Here is a 21196-nt window from a genome sequence, read left to right on the forward strand (position 1 = left end):
ATCTTCTGTGTGTATAATAGACATAATCGTCACCAGGGATGTTTTCTAAAGGTCATAACAGTGTATAGGTGCCAGGTGGTGTCACTGTGCTGCAATGATGGGGTACCATGTACCATCTACCCCAAAAATGGGACTTTTTAATTGGTATAGTTTCAATTCAATTCTATTCAATTGTATTAAAGTGTCAAATCACAAGTGTCTCAAGACACTTTAAAGGAAGGATTCCCCGGATGTTGGGTTAGTGGCAGGCCTTACTGGAGCCTATACAGTGTATATTACAAGCACTGCTGGGAGACAAACCCACACAAACAATGTACAATTATGGTATTTAGCAGACACACAACACAGGTGCGGGGTTTGGCGGGAGGTTCCCCTTACTCAGTTCTCACCCTTATGACTTTATCGGGTGAGCGAGTACTGGAGACAAGTCTAGCTATAGGCTTTGTCGTAGAGAAAGGTTTTTAACCTAGTCTTGAATGTGCAGAGCGTGTCAGCCCCACGGACCGAAGCCGGGAGAAGGTTCCACAGCTGAGGTGCCTGGGACCTAAACGCCCTGCCTCCTATTGTAACTTTTGATATTTTTGGGACAGTAAGCATTTTTGCATACTGTAAACACACTGGTGTTCTATTTGGTTTGTAGGGATCGTTGAGTTCTTTGAGATATTGTGGTGCCTGACCATTGAGAGCTTTGTAGGTGAGGAGAAGAATTTTGAACTCTATTCTGTATTTAACCGGGAGCCAGTGTAGAGAGGCCAGTGAAGGAGTGATATGGTCTCTTCTTCTTCTGCACACACGCCGCAGCATTTTGAACTAGCTGTAGGCTTTTCAGAGACTTACTTGGGCAGCCTGACAATAGCGAGTTGCAGTAGCAGCTACCTTGAGGTAACAAATGCGTGGACAAGTTTTTCTGCGTCATTTTTGGACAGGATGTGCCTAACCTTTGCAATATTACGCAGGTGAAAAAAGGCAGTCTTTGAGATTTGTTTGATGTGAGATTTGAAGGACATATCTTGATCAAAGGTAACTCCCAGATTCTTTACAGTGGCCTTGGAGGCCAAGGTAATGCCATCTAGGGAAAAGTTCTCGTCGGCTAGTTTGTCTCTTAGGGGCTTAGGGCCAATAACGATAACTTCCGTTTTATCAGAGTTGAGGAGTAGGTAATTACGGGTCATCCAACTCTTTATGTCTTTAAGTCATAGTGGTTTGTGTCCAAAGCATACCAATGAGCACGTTAAAATCTCAAGACACACCTTAAATATGTGTGCATAAAAGCTGAATTGATTCACTGTTGTAAGACAAAGCATAAGTCAGGCTAGCAGGTAACTTACCGTAGATCAGCTTTTTCACAATATTTTAAATACTATTTTTCCACATTACTATAGGTACATGTAGGCCTATTTGGAAGTGGGTCAGAACTCCACTTTGCCTCCAGAACCTGTAACACGGTTCCTAGAAGGTGTAACTATTCCACACAGGTGTTGCTTATCATTCAGCCCTGGGCTGAATGTACTGAATGGATAAATAGTATGTTTGTAGTAATGTAAATTCAAACATGCATTTCCGTCTGAAGGAGTCATCCATGAGCAGGGCTGTGCACTTAAAAATTCAATGGGACAAAAGATGGTATGGAGTGATTTATTTATTTGGAAATTAAATAAATCCAAGAAGAGGTTGGCAAAAAACGAAATCAGACTGGCACAAGAGCTGACACCATAGTACCCTGACCGCGGGCTAATCGGTGTCAATTTAAGGCGTCCTTGACATGAAAACGTGTGGGAACCACTGATGTAATGTATTTTGAATACATTGGCAATCAGTCACACCCTAGTATAAAAAACAGCCCACTGCAGTAGTCGGTGAGGTGCACATCACTGGAGCTGCTGCAGGTCTGTAGCCTACATATCCCAAATTCTACCAACTTTTAAGATCATTGAAAAAATAACTAAAACTGGTTCTAAGTCCTGCATTGAACTAAAATAGTTCAGTGTTTGAAGTATTAACAGTTTGCAGACTGGGTACGTTTCGTGTGGGTACGTTTCTCGTGTGTGTGTGTGTGTGGGTGTCAATCAGACACGCTGGCTAATACATCTGTCTTTTGATTGGACACAAACCCCAAACCTCCCCCTGGTGTTGAGGGTGAGTCTGTTGACCAATCAGAAGGGTTTACGATGCCATCGGATGCCTCGTGATTGGTGGATTCGCGTGGACAATGTGAAGACTACTAACTCATTGTTGTCCGTCCTCCTCCAAGGAGAGACACTTCATTTGTTTAACTTCTGTGTGGAACTATTTTGTTTTGTTTGCTTGACTGTCTGAAATGGACGTCACCTTAACAACAGCAACGGGACTTTAGTAAGTGGCTTGTTTAAAGGACCTCAAAGTGAACACTGAAATGTTAAGGTTCAACCCAGGCGTCTTATAATCGGGGGCAGAAGCTAGATAGCGTTATGCCGGCTTTGGTGACCGTATGTCAGCGCAGGGGATTTAAATGGTGTGGGTCTGGTCTGTACGTGCTTCTCTTACGACTTCACTTTATTGTTATGATGTTTGTCTGACTTTGGGAAGTCTTTGCTCAAATCATAATGTACTGAAGCCACATATAGTTTGGACTCAAGTTATTATACTACATTTAAAGAAAAATGTCAAGTGAGGCTGAGCAAGAAAGCCGACTTCCCCTTTTCAGTGTAGGCTAACGTAACTTGGATTTATACCCCGCAGTACGACGGCGTCGCTTGCCTAAAATAACAGATTTACAAACTATCCAACGCATCGATCGCGTTCGCGTTGGTTGGAGGCTTGATGACTTGTAGGTCTGTTCTTTTTGCGAGCGACACCCCCATGCGAGACTGTTGCTTACCTACATAAAAGTAAACCCTAGGTTGATTGATTTGTCTTATTTGGCATTGCAGTAGTGGTAGCCTATATTTATTTACTTGAGAAGGCTAGTCTACACCTTCACCAGACTAAAGAGTTTAGTTTTACTGAGAAGAGAAACTACAGCTACCGCAGTAATATGATTCTATGAATAAGCCACCTGTTGGTTAATCTAAAGCCCAAACCGCTCTTTGCAAGTTGCACAAAACTGTTTTAAGGTCAAGCACCAATGCAGCTCAACTGACATTGGGGATAATGATTGCAATGTTCCAAGGATTTTCATGGCGAATCATTGGTGCGGTTTGGGCTTTACAGAACGGCGTTACAAGTGCCTCTGAATTCTTTTAAACTGTCACCTTAACATTTCACTAGGCCCTAAGGCTATTTGTTATTAAAGGCATAGTTGCCATGTGTTTACATAACAAATCAATATATTATTTATCCATCATTTCTCTCAGTATAGTGTGGTTGTGTTTACTTGGTTTGTTTTGCTAGACAGGGACGTTTTTGAAGCCAAAACAAACAGTGAAAACACCAGAAGGCAGTGTTTCTGCAGGTAAACACCACACTACTTCAGTGGCTGATAACTGACAGAGGTGAATGATGGGTAAAACATTTCTATATTATGTAAACAGAGGGGCAAAGTTACATAAAGTTTTTTTTTTTTAAATTAAAACCGTAATCGCATATTAGTATAGCCCCTCTAGGGACCCCTCGGTTGAGCTCTTTTCATCGTTCACCCGTAGGGTCCCTTAGCATTTATTCCACTGTCTATGGTACACAGCTGTACATACGCTCCGTTCAGGCCGTGCTGCGCTCCGCTTAAGTGGTCGTGAGATGTTTCAAATATGCATAACACTGCTATAGGAGACAACGGAAACGTGGAAGAATTTTCATTTGGCGCAGATGCCGTTAAGTGTTTTTTTTTCTTCTTTTTGGCTACTCTGAAATTCTCCCTTCCTCCCTTGACTTCCTTATTAACTCCCCATTGTACCGCCTCCCGCACCGACACTGGCTAGCTGCGACAGAGCAGATCAGAGGCAGGAACGTAGGGACGTGCAGCTAGCCAGTTTCTGTGCGGGAGGCGGTACAATGGGAAGTCAATAAGGAAGGAAGGAAGAGAGAATTTCAGAGCAGCCAAAACGGGGAAAAAAAGATTAAAAATACTTAACGGCATCTGCGCCAAATTAAAATTCTTCCACGTTTCCTATAGCAGTGTTATGCATCTTTGAAACATCTCACGACCACTTAAGCGGAGCGCAGCACGGCCTGAACGGAGCGTATGTACAGCTGTGTACCATAGACGGTGGAATAAATGCTAAGGGACCCTACGGGTGAACGATGAAAAGAACTCAACCGAGGGGGTCCCGAGAGGGGCTAATATTAGTATTGCTTTCTATTCAATGGTTGTGCTAGTCAAGTTTTAAATGTAATTTATAAACTCTTTACACAGATCAGTGGGTTCCGTTTCACACAAAGCTCAATGTTTTATCATTAAAAATAACACATTATATTCTTCCCCCATTTTCTCCATAGTACCTCCACGTACCCCTAGGGCTACAGGTAGCTCCATTTGAGTTAAAACTGGGAGTGTGAGGAGGAGTGCATTGAACCTGGTGTGTGACACTCACCACCACAGCTGCTCGCTGCTTGCCCCCCTTCGGACCACCAGACATGGGGGACCAGGAAATCCCGGAGTTCAGCTCCTTGGAAGAGGAGGTGAAATACTGGAAGGATCTGGCAGAGAAACACCGCCAGTGGTAGGTCTCACGTCCAGAGCATAGGTACTGTATCAGTCAGTGGTTCTCAAATGTGCTGACCTCATCACATTTGTGATTAAGGCTGTGGCCGTTTTTAGGCCAAGGAGTGTTTTTCATGCAAAACTAATGCTTGGAATGGATTCAGAATCATGAAAACCCCCTAGTTTGACATGTCACATGCTACTTAAAGCATGATGAAATTTGGAAATGTTTACAGGTTGTCTATGGTGTAGTATACAAAAATGACCATAACTTTTTTCCGTCTGCTCTGTTTCAGAGCAGACGTCTCATTCTGTCTACCTTAATGACCAAATTAATAGAAAAAAAATCACACCTTGCTTACTAACTACCCATTTGTCTTTATGGCCCATGTGGCTTAGACCTACGTATGTTTCATGCAACGGTGTCACTCACCGACGAGATCAGTTATTTGCGGCAAGCGACAGCGTCGTACTAATGGACGTGTGCGTGTGTGCGCAGTTCAGAGGAGAGCCAGGAGGAGCTCCAGGAGTTCCAGCAGATGAGCAGGGATTACGAGGTGGAGCTGGAGACTGAGTTGAAACAGTGTGAGGCACGCAACCGTGAGCTGCTCACTGCCAACAACCGCCTCCGCATGGAACTGGAGAGCTACAAGGTAAAAGACGTGCGATGACTTCAGTGCCGCATTCATTACTTCTGATGGTGCCGCTTGCTGACAAACATGGATATCGTTGGTGTAGCGGACCCTGGCTGGACAATAAGGGCGAAGCCGACTGATTTTGACTGACACTTTATTCCAAAGTTCACCATAGAAACTGAGATAAAATATACATCTCACAAGTCAATCAATAAATCCATAAACGTATACACACAGCAAAGGTTGACATAATGCATATAGGCCTAAACAGCATAAATAAACCAATGTTCACATGAACACTTAATTAAAGTAGCTTCATCACTGTTTATGCATTACTGACTGTGAAGCATAACTCGAACCCCTTTGTATCAACCATGCATGAATACAAACAATAAAAACCCCACAACAATAAGACCATTCCAGTAACCATAAGCAGTGAAAATACAAGATGTCAAAAAAGGATTAACCTTGTTCCCCGTCCAGCCAGGTGCTAATAAAGTGGCATGTGCAGTTTGTTCCATAGGGCTCGTTTGGCCATCCGTCCTTAGTTCCTTCCTTGACAAACTTCTCCATGTATTGCCACGTCAAGTTCCATATGTTGACCACCATGCCCAGTGCCCACGTAATGTTACAGTACCTACAGGCTGAGTTGTAGCCTATACTCCATCATGCATCATTGGTTATGTGCCCAAAAGAACAGATCTGCAAGCTGTCAACAAGCCATGAAACGGCGTGTCGACAGCTTGTATGTCTGTTTTTTTTGTGGGGGGGTAGCTGGCCCGGCGCATGTTACACATTGGTACAAGCCATGTGTTTGAGAGGCTGATTGTTGTAAACTTACAGTATTAGATATTTAATAGCCTAAGTTGTCACGACGATGTAGCTCTGTTTTGGACCATTGCACAATTAAGATGGATAATGATAAAGGTTCACTTTTCGAACAGAGACAATACTTGGACATAACTCCGTTACTTCAGTGGAAACTAAATGGAGATCTACCTACCTATACTTCAGAGACGTTTACTCCTGTCCTGGAAATGGAACCATGAGCTTGGAACTTAACAGCCAACAACTCATCACAACTGTATTTCAGCCTTAGGTTATGTCGTATAATTAAAAGTTTTAAAACCAGATTTTATTTTATTTTACTAAGACTCCAGACTCTACTCTTACTCGTGGCTAAAGACTCGAGACTCTACTCGAGACAAGACTCGGACTCTACTCCAGACTCTACTCGGACTCGAGCTCCGAGACTCGTGGGCATCTCTGCTCTGTGTATAACCGTAGTTTACTGAAGGCAGCATATGCGTTTTCATGTTCCAGTTCACTTCACCTTGCCCTCATGTCCTCACCGTTTCACAAGAGTACGGCCCAGCACCCCATCCACCAGAAAACAATACAATCACAGAGGTCATTAACATACCCTTTGATGGATGTGGCAGCGATAAACAAGACCTAACAAAGGCATTAAGATAATTATAAAAAAGAATCGTTTAACACCAAACATCATCAGGTTCAAATGCCTTAAACACATTTAATCGCTACCACGCACATGATTATAAACCTTCAAATATGTGTGTGACTGAGGATTTTCACATGTGTCAGCTGATGTCAAGACTACTTTTATGGGGCTCAGCAAAGACTGTGTGTACTACAGTTTGAAGTGTGTATGCCTGCGTGCACACAGAGGGCTGATTCAGTGCAGATAGGCAGCTGATGACTACTGTTGGGCTGGTGTCTGGAGGGGATGGATGTACTTGTCATAGACACATTCCAAACATTTCACAGTCTCTCCTCTGTTTCCAGCACTCGTTGATGATTCAATCTATTCTAGTATCCTTTTAGTGAAATGCAGTAGTGGAAGCACAGGCGAATTAGTTAGGCAGATTTTATCCTAACCTGCATGGATCATTGTTACGTTATGAAAACAATGTTATGCATTGTGTTTTCATCCTCTATGGCTCCTAGTTAGGCTCATAGTGTGGCACGTGAGTTTGTAGATTGTCTATCTTCGCTGTTATTAAAAACCTTATTTTGATTTTACTTTTTGTCTGACATGCCCAAAATAGGGATCCATTATTGTATTGACCAATAATTTTGACCGGGAACCCCTATACGTAACTATACCTTTCAATCTGGCTGCATAATTCTTTCGAATAAATATTTGACGTTTTTCTGAAAACTTTCAATTGATTAGTTCTATTATTTGTTGTGCCCCTAATCCTAACTACTATGCCCATTCTGTGTTTGTGTGGCGGGGATGTCTTGCTGTGTGTGTGGCTTTCAGGATAAGTATGAGACTCAGCACTCGGAGGCGCATCGTCACATCTCCACCCTGGAGGGAGACCTAGCAGAGACCACCGCTATCAGAGACCAGCTGCACAAATACATCCGAGAGCTGGAACAGGCTAATGATGACCTGGAGAGGGCCAAGAGGTCTGGCCACAACACGCATGCACACTCACGCACACTTTATGCTTTAAACATGCACACATGCATGCATGCATTCCACAGTACTGTACCTTTTTTCACCACCTTCCCAAAGTATAGATTCAGATTGACCCCCCCCCCCCCCCCCCCCACAAAAAAAAGAGAAAGAAATTATACGTTGACTGCCTACTCCCACGCACATGTCATTTGATGTAGGTGTGCAAAAGTAGTGTTGATTGTTTTTGTAGAGTAGAGCTCAAATCGTGTTTCTCTCCACAAACAATGACACATGGTTTGTGGCGATTTAAAGACGGTTGAATGACCATGTTTTCATTTCATAGTTCACCTCAATGGAGTGAACAGTGCTTGTTGTCGCTGTTCCCCACAGGGCCACCATCATGTCTCTGGATGACTTTGAGCAGAGGATGAACCAGGTGATAGAGAGGAACGCTTTCCTGGAGAGCGAGCTGGACGAGAAGGAGACCCTCCTGGTGTCTGTCCAGAGACTAAAGGACGAGGCGCGAGGTACGGCCGCGTGTGTGTTGGGTGCCGTACAGCTCCATCATGTGTTGGGTGTCATTAAATGGAAATTTGTTGTGAAAGGCCAGTCCACACCAATTCATGAACTACTTGCAACCATTATCCCCAATGGCAGTTGCAAGGAGTTATATTGGTGTGGACTGGCCTTAAAATGGTTTTGTAGCAAGGAGCTAGTTGCATTGGTGTGGTCTGGCCTTTAAACTGTGCTTTATTCCAGTGCAGTTTCAATTGGACTATTCACTGATGAAGATTAAAAAAAGACTCAACATGTATTGCGCTGGAATAATGTTGTGTTTGGGTCACTTAAGTATGTGAGTTCTGAATTCCTAAAATTATAATTGAAACAACAAGCCAATCACAGGTTTTCTGAGCTCAAGTGTCCCCCTGCCCAGAGTAATATAGTAAGAGAGTGGCGACACTAGTGTTGACTCCCATTGTAACAATGGAATGCGGAAGTGCTCATTCTATCTCAATGGGATAGTTCCAGCCATAGGAGTAATTGCGAACGCAGTGAGCATTTACTATGAGACCCAGCAGATCACGTCTGTGTGTCTGTGTGTTTGTGTGTGTGTCACGCTGTAACACCACCCGCCCACCACCAGAGGGCGCAGCTGTATCACACACAAAAACACACACGCACGCACGCACGCACGCGCACACACACACAAAACTTAACTTAAAAAAAACTTAACTTAAAAAAAAAAACTTAAAGGAAAAACACACACGCACACACAACTTAACTTAAAAAAAACTTAACTTAAAAAAAAACTTAGCTTAAAAAAAATTTAACTTTTAAACACAAAAAAAGAGAACTTAAAAAAAACCTTAAACAATTACGTAATTTATTCTAATTGTTGTTTTTGCAATTTACGAGCTGCGTTCGCTTCCCGCGTTCGCGCGTCTTACTTGTGTTTGGAAGTGGAACTATAGCCCATACTCCCCATAGGCACCCGCTTTGCGGCGAGATCAAAGCATGTCGCTACTCTCCTACTCTACACTCTGCCCCTGCCATGCTAGGAAAAACATGATTGGCTAGTGTTTTGTGAGCTGTGGTCTATACTGAACGAGCTAGTGTTTTCATTGGTTAAAGTTCTCAGCCCCCACTATTTGATTTCATGCAGGTTCCATTAATTATTGCATCTTTCTCTTGGCTAACCCTTGTGTTGCGCCCAGACATGGCCAATGTACAAGATTTTGATTAAAGAGTATTTGAATTGTTCAAGCAAGCAACAGAATACATACTTTCAGACGCATCTTATACCCTCAGATATTTGGTAAAGGCAAATGTTAAACCCTTAATCTGCAATTAGCCCTTTGCTAAGTCCCTCCCCAACCTGTCCTTGTCCAATAGGCACATTAGCAAGAGAGGAGACCTGGCAAGCTGCCCTTCTCACCCATTGAGATGCATGGTAAATGACGGGATTTCTCCATAAAAATAATCGATTGTTTCAGTAGCAAGAGCTTCAAAATGTCTTCTAAATCTAGTCAACCAGGCCTGCAGTAGGCTATGCAGTGTATGCACTGGACAAATGAGCATGACATAACTAGAAATACAAAATGTTAGCGGATGAAAGAGTTTTCTTGTAATGCACGGAAGACTACGGTGATTAGTATTATTGCCATCACCTGGGTGGCTCAGTCGTGTAACTTTCCTGACCTTAAGCTGTGTATGTGTTCAACAACACAGCCATGCAAAATATCACTGACAGCTATGAGGTGACGAAAGCTTGCCATCCTTAGCAACGGTTGCTAAACTATTTGGATTGGCATTGGACAGTCGCTTTTTGGGGTGGGTTTTAGCGAAAGCCAAGGGCTAATTGCTTCAGCTGCGGTTGGCTGTAAATTATGTAGAACAGCATATGTAGGTTTAGACTGATGATACTAAAACAATTTTACATATTGTGCTAATTGTTTAGGAAACAGAATGCTGGTGTGGGGGGCTCCTTTCATGCGCTTTAAGAAGGCCTAACAAAACTTAAGTCATGAGATTTCTTTCTTTTTAGTTTTGGTGCTTTAATCCATGTAATCCATGTTTTTGTGTATGTGACGCAGACCTGAGACAGGAGTTGGCGGTGCAACAGAAGGAGAGGAAGCCCTCTCTCGGCGGTGGGGCCAAAGAGCCTTCGCTCCCTTCCTCGGACCCCCACCTCACTCCTCCTCACTCCCCGTCGGACCAAACGGCAGCGTCATCTCCTCCCTCCTCTTCCTTCCACGCTGCTCTTCCTCCTGCGTCTCCCCCCTCCAGGCCGCCGGGTTCAGCCAGCGTTTTTGCCACTCCACCTGCCACGCCATCCTGCAACCCAGGTCAGTTGGCTAGCCCTGTGGTTCTCAAAGATTCAGGGACTCCCAGGGGTCCCCCACCAAAAATGAGGAACTCATCATTATTCATTTTCTAGACTTATTTTGGGCTATTTTTGGAAAACCTTTGCAAATCGTCTCTCGTGGGAGCATGTAGCCAAATCTGTATAAATGTGGCCATCTTTGACATAAATAAATGTGTGTGTGTGTGTGTGTGTGTGTGTGTGACCAAAGTTTTATGTGACGGCGGAGGCGGTGATATATTGTTGGGCTTTGCACTAAATCTCCTCCGATAGATACTAGTGTAATGATGAGGAAGAATTCAGTATTGATTGATATTACTATATTGAACATTTTATGTGGTATAAAGGAAAATCATTCTTTAACCAATATCTGATTTTGGTAAATAAAAACATTATCAACCATTTGTTTCACAAATATTGTGGTGTCACATTACCCAACTCTTAAGATATTATAATGAATGTTCTATGTGTGTCTTTGTCTGGCCAGGTGACGGCACGACTGTCACCTCATCGGTGCGAATCGCCGCACTGAACATCGTGGGGGAGTTGCTGAGGAAAGTAGGGGTAAGAAGACACGCCACTATGCTGTCATAGTGCCCCAAAAAAAAAATATATATTTGAACTGGGGACCACCTACTACCCTGATACATTTGGAATGTAGGGGTTGAGGCATTGAATTTAGTTTGACTTGGTTCCACAAATTAATATATAAACTATATTGTAGATCAGCTATTCTTTTATTATTAAAAGGTTCTTAAATTATCAATTCACGGTTCTGAGGCCCCTAACTGGGGGGGGGGGGGGGTCCCGATCCACAGGTTGAGAACCAGTGGTCTAATGAACCGGGCAGTCTTAAAAAAAAATCCCCAACAAGTTACTGGTTGTCATGTGACACCGCAGAGAGCCGCCAGCCGGGGATCTTCTGTTTTGCGTGTGATGTGTAGTTCAGGGAACAGCCGAGGGGTTTTTGCTGAGCTGGCTGTCTATTTGTGTATTCTGCTCGCCAATAACCTGCCGCTCCGAGGTTTTTAAACTAGCCAAAAAAAAAAGGTTGGCATCGTTTGGAGCAGTGGTTCCCAAACTCTCTCGGTCGTCCTCAGACGAGCCTTCCATCGTTGCTTCCAGTCATCCCAGTTCTCCATACATCTGGCCAGCTCGTTGGTGCTTTGTCTTTCTTGAGTACATCCACATAATGTTAATTTGGGTAGTCCTCGTGACCGTGTGTTGGTTCCCACAGTACTAACTTGCTGTGTACTTTCCAAACGTTTTAGCTCAAAACCCAAAAGAGAAATGACACGTTTTCCCAGGAACCAAACTAGTGAATAGCAGATCTACAAGCGCACAAGGCAAATTCAATTTTGTTTTTAATTCATGAACATCTTTGATAATGTTTTTTGGTAACATTTGTTTAGAAAATTGTTTGAAATAATAATTAAAAACAATGTATAGTAGGAAGACTACAAATTAAGGGAACCAGTGGTTTGGAGTATGCCATAAACAAATTGAAAACACACATTAATGTCACAGTTGCTGTCCCTGCCTTTTAGAACCTGGAGTCCAAGCTGGCATTGTGTCGGGGGTTCGTCCACGAGCAGAACGTCAACCGCAACAGCCTGATGGGACGGCAGGGGACAGCGGGGAGCCAACCCAGCGCCTCCGAGACTCCTCTGACTCCCTCCACCAATGGCCTCTACAACAGCTTTTTGTAAAGTTGTAAGTCATAATCGCTGCCCTTTGTCTTCAGTTGTGACGTGTCCTTGGTCCACAATGTGTTCGTACAACTTGCATAAATGATTGTGCGTTTTCTTTCGCAGGCTCGTCAAGAGTCTAGAATTCGGATTTCGGACCCGGACCAAAGCTTTCTACTGTGACTGCTGACGGTGTTGAATGCCCAATCAGCCTCGTCCCCAGCCAGCACGCCACCCGTGCCTTCCCATACGCATCGTTGTGATGGTACTGGGGTACCACGGCCTTGGACACAGCACGCTGCTTTAAACCGACTGCGCCCACCCGAGCGAGAACACCCAGTTTTGTGTGCATTCGGCCCCCATTTGAGAACGTCTTTTTTAATCTCTGGGACACCAATGTACACTGTTTAACTCAGATTGTTATATTTTTTTACTCTTGAGTTACAGAGCTATAAGGGTTCATTTGGTCCCTGGACACGACATTGAGAAACAGTGGACTGTAACTGTACCATGGTATTTCTCTGAGGGATGTGGTCGTGAAGTTTTATTTTTGCCACTTGCACTAAGTCTGAAGTAATTTATCTACCATGTACTGTGGGATACACACCTTACGTTTTTATTGTGGTGCATCACTTGTGTTTTGCCTTTTTTTTTTTTTTTGCACCTTTTTTTTTACACCTTAGGGAGATTGTGTTACTGGAACGAACCCCGCTATTTACTCAATGACGTTGCAGAGAAAATGTCTTTTAAAAGTCACCTTTAAAACTGGTCAGGGATTCCTTGTACAGCCCTGTGAATTGGCTCATAAAGGCCGGGCTATCTACGAATGTCCACCTCATTTGAATGTGACTGGGCACAGTGGGCAGGAGCACTCATTTGTTTTAGCCCTTAAAAGTGAAAGCAGTGCAGATCTCAGTATTAATTGTAAATGGAAACTAAGAGGGGCAGTTAACTTACGAGAGAGGAACCCCCCCCCCCCCTCCCCCAGCTTCCAACAAACTGATCGCTCTTGACACTTGCAATGTAGCAAGAAAAAGGAGAACTGAAACAACTGCCACCACTCTTAGAAGAAAGTAAAAAAGACACTGGTTACCAGTGTTTATTAAAAGTGTGTTTGTTTTGTTATAAGTGTTAAATAAATCTATTCTTCCAATAATCATTTCTATTGCGTGTGTTCTGTAACGGGGTGTATTTCTACCAGTTCTTTAGTAAACAAAATGCATTTTCGGGTCAGAATGGTGCAGTTGGAGAAAGATGAGCAGACAAATTGGAACTACAACACTACAATTGAACCTGCTAAATGGGTTCTCTATCCAGATTGGATAACATTTGCAATTTATTCTGTGTAATAAAGAACTGGAGAGATGGGGAGACTGCTGTTATTGAACAAAACACAGCAATGATTATTATCTGAATACAGAGCTTTTAAGGTTTCACAACCTTTTTGTTCATAACCATAAACCTATCACTTGCAGTGTCTTTTCTACACTGGAGGGTGCTGACACATTCAACATCTCATTGGGCTGATCCCCCAGCTCATCACCAATTCTAAACTGTAATACAAAGGAATATGTGTAACGTTTTAGAAATTGTTGGTCTTTTGTTGGTTGTACTGATACGTTGTGATGACTGAATGTTAAAAAGATTATTACTGAAAGTTGGCGTGTAAAAGGTCACGTTTATTCTCCCACAGTTGATGGTTACTATAGTTACTTTAACAAAATTAACCCTACCGTCCTTATTGTGGTCATGTGAAAATCGCCCGTCTACAAGCTCATGCGTTGTGATCTTGTAGATCGGCTATTTTCAGCAAACAGATACTTTGTGTAGAGGGAAAAAGTACACAGACCCCTGGGGGACCCTGGTCAAACTATATTTGGCTTTAGTGTTTAATATCGGAGCTGCAGACAAAGTGAAATGACTACTGAATTAATGTCACTTTTTAGACTGAATAGGGGACTTCAAGACTAAGCTTGACTGTCTAATGTTTCTTTTATAAATAATTTCTTAGCATTTAGTTCTGATGTAAACCACCTCATAATAAAAGATTTGATTATCTACATGTATGAAAGTAATTATGTAAATGGCTTGCATAATTAGACTGCATTTTATAATTCATATTGTGTCAAAACAGACAGGGGTCTTGGTAGAACTACATGATGGTTGGCCTATTTATCCCTGGTTGGTTCATATTGGTATGAATCCTCTACATTAATACTGCAAAATGCTGGTGCTGATTTATTTATTGTTTTTGTTTTGTTTTTACTTAAGGGCACATCAGCAGCATTGACTGCCATAACCACCTTTCCAAAAAGCAGAATTAAATGTAATTTCCCCTGCATACCTATAGGTTGTTAATGGTACCGCAATATCAGAGAGACTGACTTTTTCCTGACCACACAATGTACGGTATTGAACATATCTCATACGGAATGGCCTGATTATTTTGTTATTTGAGGTTGTATAAGTCATCAACCTCATTTATTGTCTTAGCCTTAACCAAACCCTTTCATTTATTGTGTCAATGACTGAGGCCCAACCCAACACAGGCCTACACAAAGTGACCTGTTCTAGAAATGACTGCAAACTATAGGTGTAATACATTTACTACTGGTACTATACATGAAAGTCCAACTAATAGTTTAAAGTGTTGTAGTTAGTAAAGATTATTTTTTTGTCCTGTTCACAAGTTTGTCTGACCCCTGGGTGAGGATTGGAGCAACGGTATGCTACCACGTACCGTCTGTTCAAACACCCTTCAGGAAATTCTAATATTACTGTATACGTATAGGATTTGTGACACAAATGTAATCTACTGTCATACTGTACATGATAAATGACTCCACAGAAAGGCTGTGTCCCACACCAAAAGTATGAGAGCTGACTTTGTCCTTGGTAGAGCAGACACCATATAGTAGGCCTATTACAGTCACAATGACATAAAGCGTGGTGTTATAGTTACATAATGCAACTTCTTTATATTGTCACTGTCCTGCAGAAACCAGGTAACTCAAAATGTATTTATTTTTTATTTAATTGTTTTAATCAATGCTATTGAACACCCTTTACATTTGTTTGTTGGTTAAACAAATATTGAACCAATGAAAAGTATTAAAAGTGCTTCTGACAAAATGTCTGCTGAAACAGCTCCACCACCTCTCCCCCACGGCATTATGGTGTTCAACGGGGAGGGATCATTATGTGTCCGACAGGTAATATGTCCTGCAGACTTAAACTTCCCCATTGCACTCTTTACTCTGTCAATCAATATAAAGAACTCATTGCTCATCAAACAAATTTTGCCATAAGATTGAAGCCTTAAGTCACTCTTGATGAGAGCATCTGCTAAATGCCAAGAATTATCATTCTAAATGTAAATGTTCCTCTGCTGTTACAGTTCGAAGTAGCCTATTTCTCAGGTTCCCCTTGGACAAAGATTTTGTAGTTCCAACTAAATATCAGTCAACTTGTTTTAAGTTATTTGAGTATGTATAGTTTTATTTCAAATGGCTGCTATTGTGACGTAGTGCAGTATACATTTACATTCAGGCCCCGGCCCCAGAAATACACTGGATCTGTACATTGAGCTTTACCAATAACCTGTTTAAGTATTTTGTTATGATGTTATCATTGTATAATTAGCAGAGTCTAGTTCATTCACCCATTATGGTTTCATAAAACATGTAATACTTATATACTACCTCTACTAACCATCCTATCTAATGTCATAATGTTTTACTCAAATTAATAATAGACAATGGACACTAGATGTGATCTAACTATCATCATCATCATCATGTAGAACTACAGAGTAACATTGACTTTCCCTGGTAACATCTTCAAAGGGAGACTATTAAGCTGAGTGTTCATGAATGGAAACATTGTGTCAGTGAAAGTGTGTGTGAAGGTGTGTATGTGTATTTGTATCAGGATCTGAGAATGATCTTTCCTTTGTTCCAGTCCAGCTGGACTCTGATCCACCTGGGTTTCTGCTTCAATGAGATACCAGTAAATGGCCCGGATAAAGATTGTGCTGCATATTTATCTTCATGTAACTGTATTCTCCAGATATGACCCCCTCTCTGCCCCTTTCTCTGATAATGCCCTGCTAACACACCTACTATCCAGAATGGATTATCTCCAACCTCGATTTCCCAGCTGTGAGTCCCGGAGTTAAATCCCTCCGAACCCAGGACACATGTCCAGTAGTCAAATCTCTCTGGGTTGTTAGGAAGCTGCTGTGATCTGTGTCCACAACCACATCTCACACTGGTTAAATCTTCAGAGACGATGAGATCTGGATGGGCAGTGTTGGGGTCCAGAGTGACAGGAGTGTAGGAGACAATGTCCTTCATCTTGTTCCAGACTCTGAAGGTCAGGTTGCTCAGATGTTTGGCCACGTCTATCTGTGCTCCTGAGACCGGCTGTGGGTCCTGCAGTGTGAGCTGGACTGTTTCCATCGTGGTCTTGTAGTTCTGCAGGAATGAGATGTCTTCAGCTCTCAGTGCCTCGTCTATGGCTCTTATTGTGTCAGAAAGGGTTGATATCTCTCTGTTCAGACCCTCAATCTTCTCCTTCATCATCTGACTCTTCTGCTGCTCTTCCTCCCTCAGTGCTTTGATCCTGGAATCCTCTTCCTCTTGTAGAAACTGATGAAGCTTCTTAAACTGTTCCTTCATCTGCATCTCTGTATGCCTCACCTGGAACTTAACGTGTTCTGCTGTTTGATCATAGTGTAATAAATGTGAGTTCTATCGTCCCACAAACTGTAGGGGTAAACATCAGCCCTGGAAGCACCACAGACAACAATGTACAAATGAGCGACCTTTATTATAATGCTCGACAAGTACATAGAAATAGTATAGTATGCAGAATAAGTATGAATTGTAATTCATTGTAATGTATATTAACATTAACACCACTAGTAAAACCAGGTATAAACTACAGGCCTATATAAATACAATGTCTCTTAAATAATCAGTGCAACATACAGGAAATACACAATACTTTGGGCCCTATTAAGCAAGTGGAATCTAATTACATATAATTTTACAGTTTTTAAGACGTGGGGGCGGGTGCAATGTCATATTACAATTATGGGCCAGGTAAGAAGCGCTTTCGACACCCCGTGGTGTGAGCAAAACGGCCTTGAATTAGTCATGGGAGTGTTTAAGGGAGTTTTGAGGCTTACCCAATGAACATGTCCGTACTATTCTCTTTACGACACCAGCTGATGATGCGCCCTTTTCGGCAAGTGGTATTACATTTCTGCAGACTGGCACCATAGACATGACATGACTTTGTCACATTTGGGTTAATTATTCATATTGCACTGCATGCTGTCACCTGTATGCCTCCAAAGAACAGATCCACAAGCTGTCACAGCCATGATGTGCATAGCTTGTAGGCCTATGTCTCTATTTTGTTAAGTAACTTGCAGTTTTCATTGGAAAGTCATTACAGCGGCGCAGCCATATGCTAAGGGAGGGAGATATACGCACATCGTCACTTAATTTGTTTCTGTTCTAAGCATGAAAAACAGCTGTAAAAATCTTTATTCTAGTTCATTTGATTCATAAATGAATAACTAAGACTTTGAAATGGCACCTACCTATACCTTTCAGATCGGAATGGAACTGCGAGTAGATACGCAGCATTGGCTGGCAAATTGGCAATCCATGCGTAATGTTCCCAGAATCGTCTAACCCCCGAACATACAAGTTCGTTTGATATTGTTTAATTCGATACAAATAGAACCATGTACCATACAGCGAATGAAAGCAAGATTCCTAAGGAATATGGGGATTTTTACATTTTAAAAAACGGTTGAGAAATGAGAGAACCATGAGTGTTTATAATATCAAATATTATAAGAATAATATGAAAGACAAACGGGCTGTGAAGAGCTCAGCTCACCATCCCGACAAGGAGGAAATATAGCCTATAGTGCATGCACGTATATGCACTGACTGTTGCACACACGCTCTTTATTTGTTTCTATTGAAAAACACCAGTAAAATAACGTTTATTTTATTTTATTTCATTCGAGTCACGACGAAGGAATGAGTTGAAATGCCATACGTGCGCCATGCGTATTGCTGCGGCCCCAATGTTATGGTCTTCGCTCGTAGCATATTATTGAAGAAGAATTGAGTCGGGTGTGATACAGCGTATGAAAGCAAACCTCCCAATGAGTATGGAGATGTTTTAATTTCTAAAAAAGGTTGAGAAATGAGCGATATATGACCCTTTATAATCTCAACGAGAAAGCCAGAAAACTCGCTGTTGCCATGTGTCATAGAAACAAGTAAATAGGTCTATAAACATACTCCCAAAAGAATCGCATATAACAGGGGTCTACAACCTATTTTAAATGAAGTGCCATGTTTTTATTTTCTAGATAGTGAGTCTGCCATATCAAGATTCCTTTTAATGACACCACATTAAAATTTCCAGCATATTTTGATTGTCCACAAATATAAAGTTCTTCCTTCTTTTTACATATTTTCTTGCACATTGTTAGAATGATCATTATAAATATATATCCCCCTGCAGTCAGAGTTCATTGTTTTAATGAATGAATGTGATGCATTGTGAGCTGGTAGATCTGCTATTTTCAAAAGTAATCTTTGAAAAAAGTGACAATTGTGGAATATTTTTGAAAAATGTTATTGAAACATTTAAAAACACAAATCTGTCATGGGGGTCACTGGCTTAGTTGGGCAAATGCATTAATCTGGGGGTCCTTGACATGGGAATGTCGCTGTGTGAGGATCACTGGTTTAAACAACATTAGGAGAAAAGCCCAAATAAGCACTTTAGAAACAAGAAAAGCAACCACAACTACCAATATTTACAAGCATCTTTGCAGAAAAATAAGCCGCTTATAATAAACAGACATGGCAACACTCCAGCAGCACTCCAGAGCCGCTCAAGTGTAAAATGAAACAGTGCTTTTTGCTTTTAAGACGTGGTCAGACCCAGGCGGAATCGGTATGCGCTGAGTGTTTTTAGGTCAAGGGGCTTAATAGCAAATTAGCGCAAAGCGAAAATAATTAACATATGGACACTCCCCCAATGCTAAATTATGCAGGAACGTGGTATTCCATATGAGTGAGCGCTCACCACGGCTTCCATAATACGAAAAGGCGCAGAGCGAGGGCGAAATCTGTATTACCGCATGGGTTTTTCGTCTTGCTTAATAGGGCTCAATGGGCCCTATTATGCGTGTCTTAAGTACCAGGTCTTATTACTTAACTTAAGACCTGGAGGCGTGATCAATGCCATTTGGCTATTCTGAGTGGCCAAACAGCATTGACCACGCCTCCAGGTCTTAAGTTAAGTCATAAGACCTGGTACTTAAGACACGCAAAATAGGGCCCAATGTCTCTTAAATAATCAGTGCATCCATGCCGGCAATACACGATACAATGTCTCTTTATTCGGGTACTTAACTCGCCGTGGTGGCGGACCCTCCCCCGAGTGTCGCTTCACAAGACGTGGGCTCCAACGACGCACAAACGTCTAAGTGTCACTTTTATACTGGCGTCCTATAGTCACCACCTGAATTCAATGCATGCAATCACTGTCCCCGTTCGTTTACCACGCCTGCCTGTGTGGCGTCATTGATGAGTGCGTGTTCACACGCATGCACATCACACTTCTCCCCTTCTTGAAGAAAGGGACTCGTCCCCGAGTCTATAAGAGACCAGCCGTCTGGTCGCGTAGTCTCGTGACCAGACGGCTGGTCTCCGCTGACGAACTGGACGTCCTCCCCTTAGTGTTGGCACCCCTATGGCGTCTTGTTGCCACCGCTCAGGACGGGACGCTGACAGATCCAAGGGCTGGGTCTGTGACCCAGCTGGTGAGCTCTGCTGGCGTGCAGAACATTCCTCCGACGTCGCTGCAGCTTGGTGGCCCGATTGTCCAAGACCAGCCACAGGCCTGTCCGAGGGAAGGGTTACTTCAGAGGCTGCTGAATCTACTGGTGGCCCTTGTTCTCCGGTGACCTCTGAGACAGTCTCCTGGTCCCGCTGCAATACCGGTGTCATCACTCCTGCTGACGGGGTCCTCTGTTGCCGTTGACCACCCTTGGTCGCCCCTGCCAGCGCTGTCCTCACCTCCGTGGGGACATCACGGCGGGCCGGACGAAGCTGGACCCAACTGGCACAACCTGGAACCTCCGACTGCTGCCGTTGTTCTGGCGGAGTAGGGCAGACCCTCCGTCCATCTCCCATGGATGTCTCATTCTCTGTTGACTCAGATGGCACTGGCAAGGAAGAAGTACAGGGTTTGAGTCTGTTGAAATGCACAACGGTTTCTGAGCCTCCCTCCATTGGCACTAGCCTGTAGAGGACCAGTCACCCTTTCTGCCACTCTAAAGGGGCCTTTATACCGTCTCTGTAGTTTGGGACACAGACCACGCTTTTTAGCCTTGTTCCTCACCCAAACTAGTTCGCCCTCCGAATAGTATTGGAATTTGGCCTTAAAATCATAGGCCACTTTCTGGTGTCCTGAAGCCCTGGCTTGATGTTTTTTTACTGCCTCTACAACAGTAGACAATGTGTCCCTCAACCTAGACACGTACCCGTCCACTGTGGAAAAGGACTCCTGGTTGTCTATATTTAACATAACATCGACTGGCAAGACGACTTCTTGTCCAAACAATACTTTGTAAGGAGTGAAAAGCGTGCTAGCGTGCACACTACTACGGTAGGCTAGCATGACATACGGTAAAAGTGTGTCCCAATTAGACTGGTTCTCTTCCACAAAGAGGGATACCATATCTAAAAGTGTACGATTGAACCGCTCAATCAACCCATCTGACTCTGGGTGATAAGGTGTGGTGCGAGTTTTGTGCATATGCAGCAGCCTACACAGCTCTTTGAACAGATTCGACTCAAAGTTGCGACCCTGATCTGAGTGCAGATTTCGGGGGGCGCCAAACCGACACACCCATTCCTCAGT

The 21196-nt window shown here is 42.8% G+C and overlaps 1 protein-coding gene and 1 pseudogene across 4 annotated transcripts; one reads left to right on the top strand and one right to left on the bottom strand.

Annotated features, from left to right (window-relative positions):
• The first annotated feature begins 1807 nt into the window (after positions 1 to 1807).
• On the top strand, positions 1808 to 13399 carry nde1 (nudE neurodevelopment protein 1). 3 transcript variants are annotated; one of them, XM_079521125.1, is made up of 9 exons: positions 1808 to 1886; positions 4411 to 4634; positions 5115 to 5268; positions 7538 to 7686; positions 8069 to 8205; positions 10273 to 10524; positions 11029 to 11105; positions 12089 to 12254; positions 12356 to 13399. In XM_079521125.1, the coding sequence occupies exons 2-8, from the start codon at positions 4549 to 4551 to the stop codon at positions 12248 to 12250; spliced, it is 1017 nt and encodes a 338-aa protein (XP_079377251.1). In that variant the 5' UTR covers positions 1808 to 1886; positions 4411 to 4548; the 3' UTR covers positions 12251 to 12254; positions 12356 to 13399. The 3 variants fall into 3 exon arrangements, with proteins under 3 accessions (XP_079377251.1, XP_079377252.1, XP_079377253.1); XM_079521126.1 differs by lacking the exon at positions 1808 to 1886 and adding an exon at positions 2193 to 2352; XM_079521127.1 differs by lacking the exon at positions 1808 to 1886 and adding an exon at positions 3370 to 3470.
• Positions 13400 to 16033: 2634 nt separating this feature from the next.
• On the bottom strand, positions 16034 to 20466 carry LOC306937067 (nuclear factor 7, ovary-like; annotated as a pseudogene). The gene is made up of 2 exons: positions 20020 to 20466; positions 16034 to 16980 (listed from the first exon to the last, which is right to left on the bottom strand). The product of its transcript is annotated as a nuclear factor 7, ovary-like (transcript).
• Positions 20467 to 21196: the final 730 nt, after the last annotated feature.

This window comes from Electrona antarctica (genome assembly GCF_951216825.1).
Source record: "Electrona antarctica genome assembly, chromosome: 14".
Taxonomy (NCBI): domain Eukaryota; kingdom Metazoa; phylum Chordata; class Actinopteri; order Myctophiformes; family Myctophidae; genus Electrona; species Electrona antarctica.

Excerpts from the sequence above, each read along its gene's own strand:
- nde1 (XM_079521125.1), top strand. The coding sequence starts at position 4,549 with ATGGGGGACCAGGAAATCCCGGAGTTCAGCTCCTTGGAAGAGGAGGTG. Across the intron at positions 8,206-10,272 it reads ACTAAAGGACGAGGCGCGAG|ACCTGAGACAGGAGTTGGCG; the intron begins GTACGGCCGCGT and ends TATGTGACGCAG. Across the intron at positions 10,525-11,028 it reads CACGCCATCCTGCAACCCAG|GTGACGGCACGACTGTCACC; the intron begins GTCAGTTGGCTA and ends TTGTCTGGCCAG.